Below are 9789 nucleotides of genomic sequence, written 5' to 3'. Positions count from 1 at the left end.
GCTCCACAGACCTGCCTGCCTTTCACACTCTCTCAGGTCACATTGAGAGCAGGCTGGCCACTTTGTCTGCCTTCTCCAAGCCAGGGAGGAATGAGCAGTGAGTGGATCAGGAAACTGGGCTTGCCTAAGTTGGGTAGGAGAAGAGCCTCGGCAAGAGAGTGTCCCACAGCAGAGGCTGAGTCACTTGCAGAAGCTGTTGACCACTGCAGAAGCCGTTCTGCTCACCTTGGCAGCACGATGACCCCGTCTTGACTGACCCGGCTGTAATTGTTTTTGCCAGCAAAGGCCACTATCTTCATCATCTTGGGGTTCTGCAAGGGGACAGAGGCACATCAGCAGACGCCCAGGGCACGTGCGGGTTGTTCACAAAGGTGGCCAACCATTTCACCGCTTAAAGACACAATGCCTGCCTCTCAGAAAGCCTCGCACCACCTTCTGCCTTGATGTCATTAATCCCTCCCTTGAAGGGGCCAAGATGCTACCGAGAACTGGCCTAGCTCATCAAGAGCGTGTCTAGGCCAGGTGGCAATGAAGGTGATGGCAGCCAAGAGAAAGTGTCAGGAGACAGCTTTGCCAGCCTTGCAGCACAGCTATGAAGAGGAGTCCTGGAGAAATGACAAGCTCACCCCGAGAAGAGCTGCCTCCATGTTCCCTGTGGCATCCAGCTCCAGCAAGCAGTCCTCAAAGAAGGTCATGCTGACCACACTTCTTCGCACAGCAAGGATGCCAATGCTCCTGAAGGAGAACTCCACCTCCCTCTTGTCTCGGATGGCCCCAGCAAAGAAAAGCAGGGTCTCGTGTATGCACTGCTCCACGATTCCTGGGCGGAAGCGGGTGTCTGCCCCAATCTGCTTGAAGTCCAGCTGAACGAATGGTGTCTCTTCTGGGAAACAAGCACAAAGCAACCAAGTGACTCCCACCACAGTTCAGCTCAGTGCCTGCTGTCTGTGCCCATCCCTCGGGCAACACTCTGCCAGAGCGCAGTCCCCTCTCAGCTTTGGCCATGTATCCAGCATGGACCTGAGGAACAGAAGGCACAGAGAGGCCTTGCCTCTTGCTGCGAGCAACCAGCTGGAGTGTAGTGTGAGCTGAGAGGCTGGCTTCCCAGGGAGAGGCAGGGTGCCGGGCTGCCGTACATGTGCCCACGCTCAGCTCTCTCCGGTTTGGAAGAGCCGTTGCTAAGCCATGTCACAGAGATGTGAGCACCAAGACAAATGCAAGGGCTCTACAGAGGAAACACCCGTCATCTTACTAGGAATTTTGGTCTTTGCACACTTCAGCTTGTAAAACATCTTCATAAACCGGCACAGCTGGAACACAGGTCTCTCAACAGGCAAAACCTTGTCCTCTCCCACCCTGGCATGCACGAGGACAAGTGCAAATGTTCCAATTCCGATATCCACTGCCTGAAAACACAAGCAAGAAGAGGGAGCACTGGCAGAGTGTGCAGAAGTGGGAAGGCTGCTCGGTGACTCGTGTACCCCTGGGGATGGTACCAGAGCCCCTGCTCTGGGGACCTGGAGGGGCAGGAGGGGGCATGGGCAGGAGGCAAAGCTCACCTTCTTCTCTAAGAGCTGTTTCCGGATGTACTTAGATGTGCCAGCCCATATCTTGCAGATTTCTACAAAGCAAAGGAAAGGCAATGCCATGCACTGAGTCAGCAACAGCCAACATCCAGCACCCCTACCCACTGAGTAGTGCAGTGGAGTGAGTGCAGGGCAGCACCTCTCGCCCTGAGCAATCACTTGCACCGGTGGGGCTACCCAGATGTGTTCTTGACAGCCCCCAGCCTCCAAGCTGTCCGCCCTGTGCCCAGGACAGGAATGTCAGACATCTGGAGTGTGTTGGGGAAGGGGATCCTGCCCTTTGACACAGTCAGTGGCTACACGCCTGGGCTGCCAAAGCCACTCCCAAGGCCCAGGGCACCTGCAGGCAGGGTGCTCCTTGCAGCCACCGGTCCCCTCCAGAAGACCCTGCTACACCCCAGCCTTAGAGTTTCCACATTATCCGCAGGGCTTCTGCATCATCCTGGCTCTGAGAGCGCTCCTGGAAGAGCACTGCCAGGGCCTTACCATTGGTGGTCAGCTGCTTCAGGGTTGGGAGGTCATCAGGCCCCAAGTCTTTAAAGAGCAGATACTTCATCATCCTTGCCCCCCCTGCTCGGCAGCAGCTGGGCAAGAGGTGCTGTTCCTGCTGCAGAACTGCTGGGCTTCTCTCCTCAGCACTTCACTGCGTGTCACTCTGCCACGCTCTCCCGCAGCCTCCCCTCGCCTCCTCCGTGCAGCTGGGCAGCTCCTGCGGATCAGAGTGCTGGCAAGAGCAGCCCCGGCGTTGTCCAGGCCTCCCTGGGCAATGTGGCCAGTTACCAAAGTGGGCACAGAATGTTTTGCTGTGCTGTGGGTATCCCACTGTGATGTCATGTGACGTCACACGTGGCTGCAGGGACCCACCACCTCACAGCACCACCTGTGTTTGGCCAAAAATTCCAAGCGCTCAGCTTGGTGGAACCTTCAAACTTGCTAAGGGCACCCTCAATCCCACCAGCTATGTCATTAAGGAAGAGATTCAGTACTGATGTAACAGAAGCAGCATAACTTTCTCCTTTTTTATGGGATGAAGCCCAACGTAAATGAACGAATGAGATTTTTTTTTTTTTTTTTTTTTCCGGGATTGCCCCAGTTACGCTCTGGACCAGAAAAGCAAAGCCAAAACCAAACAAAACCCATAAAAATCCACATCTGAAAGGAAGATCGTTGTGAAGGCTCTCTCTTTCAAAAGTTGATAAAATAGCATAAGATTTGCCATAGTGAAACTAGAGATAAAAGTGTTGACACAAATCTCTGCTGCAGGCTGGGACTGATTTCAGTGGCCAGCTCTGGGTTTTCATGGGAGGCTTGTCTCTGACTGAAAGAAGACCCGTTGCATGTACCCACTTTGGATGAATTCCCTGCCTCCTTGCACTGGCTGATCTGACGCCCTTTGACAGAAAGATCACACCTCCCAGCTCTTTTGACGTGCCCAGTATTTTGTGGACTGCAGACACTGCCTTCTGACACGGAGGAGCTAGAAATCCCCTACGCTTGTTACACATACTTGCATGAACACAGGCAAAGCAATCCGTTCCCGTTATGTGAAGGGATGCCTCACAACTTACACAAAATTAATGATGCAAATATGTACTGCGAAGGAGAGTGTTTCTAAGGGAGAAAAGTGTGGCAGTGACTAAATCTACAAGAGGGGACTGAAGTCTTTTACAAAATACGTCACCTGCAGATAGTTATTTTCTGCCTATTAATGGCAAGAATGCAGAAGACTTGTTATAGGAAAACTGAAGGACAGAAATTAAAAATGACTTATGGAATACAGCTATCATTTGCCAATGTGGCTGGTAGAGGTCTTGAAGCCGTTCATTTTTTTTATCTGTGGTTGCTTGGGGTTTTCACAGCAGCTCGTAAAAAACACTCCAAAAGGAGTTTCTGGAAAACCACAGTCTATAAATAGGTTACGCCAAGGTCCTAAAGCAGGAATGGCTGATGAAACTGTATTAACAGCTGCTGAAGAAGATCGGGGCACATATCCTGCCAGGCTGTTAGCAGCATGGGTGGCACAGAGAAACCTTGAAGCTAAAGCCTATCAAAGCTGTGTTTGGGAGCAGAGAAATCCCTTTGTTTTGTTCAAGGGTGACAGAACCTTTGGTCCTGGTTCAGATCACAGCAGTAAATGCTGGTGATGTCACTGAAGTTATACTGACATCTAACTTGATCTAGTTTCTTCTTCACCACTAGATTAACGTTAACTGTTATCATTTTCATATATATTGGCCACACCCCTTATAATAGAAGAAACTGTCTCCAAGGCAGAATTGTTTTAAAAACAGATAAATTAGAAAAAAGAGGTTATGACATCCACGAGGAGCCTCCCTACTCTGGGTTGGATTCCTCTGGGAAGTCCTCAAAAAAACCCCACGTGAAAAAAGGTACAATACCAGAAAATAAGGAACAAAAAAGAAAGAAAGGGGGGGGGGGGGGGGGGGGGGAGAGCACTTAGAGCCCCACTTCAAAGCACTTTTAGGTTTTGCATAGTACGAACACCTTTACTCCAGTCCCCAGTGAAATGAGAAACAGAAAAAAATCACCTATTTGTGCTTGGTGAGAATCTGTCAGAAGCATACTGACCGTGTTATTTATCCTCTGTCATTTATTTCATGCCACTGGAACATCCCTGGCTTCAACAGATTTCTCCAAGATCCACACTCACACTGGAAAGAGATCAAAATGTTCCGGATCTGTCATCTGTTATGATGAATAGCAGATGTGTAGTGGCATCACCTAATCCTAAGGATTCTGTATGCCTCTCTGAGGGTAGCACAACATCTCTCAGATTACTCACCTAAGCATTGCACTCAATTGATTTAATGGCACCTCTTGGAAACCTGCTATAGAAGAGTCAATGAGGTAAAGAAGAGAGGTTTGGTATGTGTAGAGGTTGCTGGGCATCCACGCTCACAATGAGAGTACCGACAGCTGCTACGATAAAGCACGCAACTAAACTGAGGGTAGCTTTGGCCTTACCACTGTCCATACCAAAGGACTGAGAGTTGTTTATCTCAGTAGTGCAAGTTAGGACCAGCTTTTCCTGCAGGCACGGGGAAGAAGTCTGTAGCACCACTGGAAGCTGCCTAAGAGCTCTAAACAACAGAAACACAAGATTTTCTTTATCTGTCTGCTTTAGGAATGTTTCAGTGCTGCATGACATTTTTGGCAGTTTTTCCCTTGAAAGCATGCCTGAAGCCTTCCAGCCACAGTGCCATTCTGAATTTGCTAAGCTAGACAAATCATTCCTCAAATACCATGAACCCTGCCCTGACAGAATGCATCTTCTGCGGTTTTGTCTCCTCTATGTATTAGCCTCTTTCTTTCTTTTTGACCCTCCGTCCGCACATGTAATTAAATAGCTCATTTCCTTCACAACACATCCCAGGAAAAACGGCTCATTCAGGTTTACTGTCATTATCATTGTTATTGCTAAAAGAACAGCTCAACTGCATACGTGTCAACTTATGGGTCCTTTAGGGATAGGAATGTTTTGGAATGCGAGGTCAGCAAAAGACCAACACGAAGTAAAGGACCTTCACACAGACTGCTTAAAGATGTTTGCCATGATGGAAAAGAAGGGATGGTATCCCATGTAACAAAGGATATGTCCAAGAGTCATCTGACAGAGGACCAAGGGAATGTCTCCTGTTTTAAAAATAGCTGGCATGCTATTTGTGTGCGAAGAGCAGGCTGCCCTTCACCTGCCCCTTTCAGTGTCCTCAGAACAGGGGAGCTAAGTGAATCACAAAATCCTGTACTGTTTTCCTTCCGGGCACCCTGTGGTGCCTCCTTGGTGTGGCCAGGTTCAGACTGTGCAATAACTCACAGTCTCAGAGGTTTCCCTCCATCTACCTTGAGTCTGCAAATAGGCACTGTTCGGTCTTTTTCCCATTTCAGTTCTTCTTTTATACAATCCACTCCAACTACTTCTCCAAATCATCCTAATGTTCCAAAAGTTCTGTGCCACTACTAAGCATGTGCCCAAGATGGCGCACATGTGCTATGGACCATCTCGACCCTGTCTGTTCCGTTCTGTGACCGATGGTGGATGGAATCACTTCTCCTTTACTCACTGTACAGCCAGGGGAGAAGGGGCTCATCGGTGCCTGCTTAGCCAATTTAAATATGCAACCCATAAATTGAGTCCAAACAACATTTATTGTAAAAACTCAACTAAGACTCCACCAACATTAACTACAGATTTGACATATCACATGGATTTGTCACTTCTATGCTGATTCTTAACATTTGTGGCCAGTGACCTAAAATGCAGAATCCCTCACTTACTGAAGGGAGGGCTTTCAACCTCAAGGAGTTTCGTTGGATGGCATCCTGACCCAAAGAGAGAGTCAAGAATTGCAGACCTGCTCCTCCAGGGAGGACTAATTTAAAACAGCTCTCTTCTGGGGCACTATTCAATTAGCATAATCAAATATAAGCTGTGGCCAAATATGGTCTTGTACCTCCCTTTGGCTCAGGACCCCAACTTCCTCACCTTTGGTACCTGCTGACCGCTACCATGTGGGTGTGACAAGAACTGCATGCAGAGTTTTCCTGGGCTTTTGTAGCTGTGGTGGGAAGCTTTCCTGTGCTTTTATCAGGGCTTTGTCAGATGAAGTGAATGAAGCAGCAGCAAAGTCAGGCATAGGACCAGTTGCAGCTCACTGGAGCTTCCACACAAGGTGGTCTTGAAGGTGAGAGCCCAGTGACAGGGAAGAACTTGCTAAAGCAGGAAGTCTGCCTCCCCGGCTGCAGCTTTTGTCCAGGGTACTGCCAAGGTGATGAGCTGAAGCTGAGCAGGTGCGTCAGCTGACAACAGGAAGTGGAGGGACAGATGGAACCAGTGCAGAAAGAAGTGTCCCTACAGTTACGAATTTTTCCTACCTCAGAGCCTGAACAAGTATCTACCTGAGGAAGAGAGCAGAACGGGGTATTATTGTTCCTGAGAGGAGTCCCAAAAGACCCAACTCCAACTGTCTGCTTATAAGAGTTTGTCATGTGCAGTGACATTCAAGAAGCCCAAAAAATACAGACAGATGAATTAATTTGGCAGTACGCAGAGAAATGCTGGTCACTCTGTCACTGAAGCCAGAACAGCTCCACCACAAGAGTGTCACCTCTAATAAACATGCATCTGTGAGCCTGCAACATCAGACAGACCGTGGATAAGGGTAAGTGAACGCAGAAAGATAAAGACAGTTGGTGGGGCCTCCTCATATCTAGCAAGAAGAGCTCCCCCACCCCACAGACAAAGGCAATCAACCCATCGAAGGTTAGAAAGCAAGAGGACAAGGCCCAAGGCAAGTTGCTAAGGAGGACCCCCAAAGAGCAGACCTCTGTGATGCTGAGATGCTAGTCAGCTATGGAAAATGCTGAAGAATTGAGCCATCTAGTGTAGTAGAGCTGTGAATTTTCTGCAGGGCAATGTGAGATACTGTTAGTTTAAGAACTGACACATAACCACCGGAATGGTTATATGAGGTGCTTTATTGCTTTATTGCTTTATTGTATACCCCCGTAGACGTGCATGCATCTCTAATTCCTCTTGTTTGTTCCCCATGCTATGGGCATTTGTATAGAGGCATCTGAGCCGAGCTCCAGCTGAAGCCAGCTCATTGGCTGGAGCAGCTGGGATATCTCTACATTGCTCCGAGCATTTATTATAGGTGCTGGCAACTGACTGGGTGTGTTGGGATGGAATGATGCCCCCCTCTCCCAACACACCTAGTTTAAAGCCTCCTTGACCAGACTGGCAAGCCTCCTACCAAAACTGTTCTTCCCCTTCTTTATCACTAGACCAGCTCCACCAGCCCCCACTAGACCTGGCCTAAAAACTTGGGTTCCATGTTCAAGACACCCAAACCCCTGACTATGACACCACCCTAATTAACCATTTATTAACCTGGCCAATTCTCCTAGCCTTTTTTAGGGCCTCCCTTGTATCCTGGAGAATTGATGAAAAGACTATCTGAGCTCCAGAGCCCCTAACCACTTCTCCCAGGGCTCTGTAGTACTTCTTTATGTTCCCCAGGCTACTACTATCTATATCCCTAGCACCCACATGGATCAGTAGAAGTGGGTAATAGTCTGTGCGACTTACTAGAGCAGGCAACCTCTCTGCCACATCCCTGATCTGTGCCCCTGGTAGGCAACACACCTCCCTTGAGACTGGGTCAGGGTGACAGACTAGTGCTTCTGTCCCTTTCAGTGTAGAGTCCCCTACTACTGCTACCCACCACTTTTTCCTGGCACACCGGTAGTGATCTTCTTTACCAGTGCATCAGCAGGCTGTTTCTGGCTCGAGTGCATTTCCTCATTAGCTCCCTGCAGGACAGCAAAGTGGTTCTGTGTGGGGACAACAGATTTAGGAGGAAGCCCCTTGCTTTTAATTGTCCTTTTCCTCCTTTTTTTGTTCATTTTTTTTTTTTTTTGTCACTAATTCCCAGCTTCCCAGGTTAACGGCCTCCTTCTTTCCTTCATGAGCTAGAGGGGAAGCTTGAGGCCCCTGCACAGTTTGGGTTGGAAGCAAGCAGTCCTACTTCCTCTCAGCTTCCCTGGCATCTTGCAGTCTATTAACAGCATCACGCAGCTCAGCCACCTGCTGCAGGAGGACCTCCACCAGGGAGCATGGAGTGCAGCCCTGCCCATTGTGCACCCTCCCCTAACCAGACCAGTGCAGGCACTCTCTACAGTCCGAGCTCTGCCTTGCAGCCTCGCCTCTCATCAGCTCTGTCTAGGTGCCTACACTGGCCACTGCCAGGGCAGCCAGAGCAGAGCTCCCGGACTGGGCCCTGGTCATACAACGAGTGCTCACCATCCCGCTCGCCTGCCCGCGCGAACTGCTGCACAAACTGCCTCGATCTGCTCTGTTTGCCCGCTCTGTTGTGCAAACTGCCTCGACCCGCTCTGTTCGCCACGCTCCTGGATAATAACAGTGGACTTATTGTTAGCACACAAACTATACAGTAGGGACATTATTTACAAGAGCTCTGTCATCCTTCGTTCTACTATTTGTCAGGTTTAAACCTCTATGAGGTGAGGCTATGCCTTTGCGACTGTGCATTTCGCTTTCCAAACTGGTCCTTCACAAACTTGGATATTCAATTTGTAGAGACCTTAGAACCATAGAATCACAGAATCATTTAGGTTGGAAAAGACCTCTAAGGCTATGGAGTCCAACTGTAAACATAACAGTTCATCACAGTTCATCAATAAACCATGTCCCCAGCTGCCACATATCCACAACTTTTAAGTATCTCCAGGGATGATGACTCAACCACTTCCCTGGGCAGTCTGTTCCAGCTCTTGACAGCACTTTTGGGGAAGAAATTTTTCCTGCCTTTTACTCTGGTGTTTGCAGAACATGATGTCACTGCATGTTAAGAGTCAAGAAGGTATCTCAATAGGGACAGAAAGACTGGCGAAAGAGGGACAGAAGAGAGAGGGGGAAGAGAAAGAGCAAAAGTGAGGCAGGCAGTCATGGAAGCAGGCATGCAGTTAGGGAGGCAGAGAGAGAGGGAGGGAGGGAAGAAAGGAAAGGCAGAGGAAACAGAGCAGGGAGAGAAGCCCCTAGCACAGGTCCACAGGACAATCTGAAATGGCAGCTGTAATTTACATCGGAATCCACGCTCTCTAACGCATATTGGCACATGATAAATTCAATGAAAATTGCCCCAAGGGAAATTAGGAGAAATGTTTGTTAAAGGGTGGATGGAGGTTGAAAAAACAGTAGACTCTTAGAGAAAGGGAACTTGAGAGTTGAGTATGGTAAGAACCAGGAGGTGCTGTCACTACTGAAATAATCTGCATCACATCATACTGGCCTGTAATCCCACTGACACAAACCCAGAAGTACTCTGCAGCTCTCAGAGTCATTGCTTCTCTTGAACTAAGATGGTCAGCTGCTCACCGAATCTGCACATCCCTTTCACTCACAGTCAAAGATGCCCAAAACATTAAGGGCGTCATTTAGTACCACACCACACTTGCTCTTGTCTGGAACAAAACCACCAAAACCTGAAAATTCACAGGGCAGAAAATGAGGCTGTATTTCATCACTTTTACTTATCCCTGGGCCAAGCCCTTAGTGGGTTACACCTCATTAAGCAGAGTTGTACAGCAAGAGAAACTTCCACCCTCTTTCAAATTCTACCTTATAAGGAAATCTGCTTGCATTTCAGAATACAATAATGGT

General features: G+C 48.7%; 1 protein-coding gene across 1 annotated transcript; it reads right to left on the bottom strand.

Moving 5' to 3' along the window:
* Nucleotides 1–202: 202 nt before the first annotated feature.
* On the bottom strand, nucleotides 203–2384 carry LOC130608246 (coiled-coil domain-containing protein 81-like). Its single transcript, XM_057426033.1, has 5 exons — nucleotides 2073–2384; nucleotides 1560–1621; nucleotides 1253–1406; nucleotides 627–883; nucleotides 203–311 (listed from the first exon to the last, which is right to left on the bottom strand). The coding sequence occupies exons 1-5, from the start codon at nucleotides 2143–2145 to the stop codon at nucleotides 222–224; spliced, it is 636 nt and encodes a 211-aa protein (XP_057282016.1). The 5' UTR covers nucleotides 2146–2384; the 3' UTR covers nucleotides 203–221.
* Nucleotides 2385–9789: the final 7405 nt, after the last annotated feature.

The sequence above is a fragment of the Pezoporus wallicus genome, unplaced genomic scaffold, assembly GCF_028554395.1.
Source record: "Pezoporus wallicus isolate ANWC-B61680 ecotype Strahan unplaced genomic scaffold, APGP_CSIRO_Pwel_v1 scaffold_8224, whole genome shotgun sequence".
In the NCBI taxonomy this organism is placed as follows: domain Eukaryota; kingdom Metazoa; phylum Chordata; class Aves; order Psittaciformes; family Psittacidae; genus Pezoporus; species Pezoporus wallicus.
This window is presented reverse-complemented; position numbering and strand designations above follow the sequence as displayed.

Bases quoted from the DNA above. Each gene is read 5' to 3' on its own strand.
- LOC130608246 (XM_057426033.1), bottom strand. From the start codon at position 2,145: ATGATGAAGTATCTGCTCTTTAAAGACTTGGGGCCTGATGACCTCCCA. The intron at 884-1,252 runs GTAAGATGACGG...CTTGTTTCCCAG, and splicing joins TGCAAAGACCAAAATTCCTA to AAGAGACACCATTCGTTCAG. The intron at 312-626 runs GTGAGCTTGTCA...GTCCCCTTGCAG, and splicing joins TGGAGGCAGCTCTTCTCGGG to AACCCCAAGATGATGAAGAT.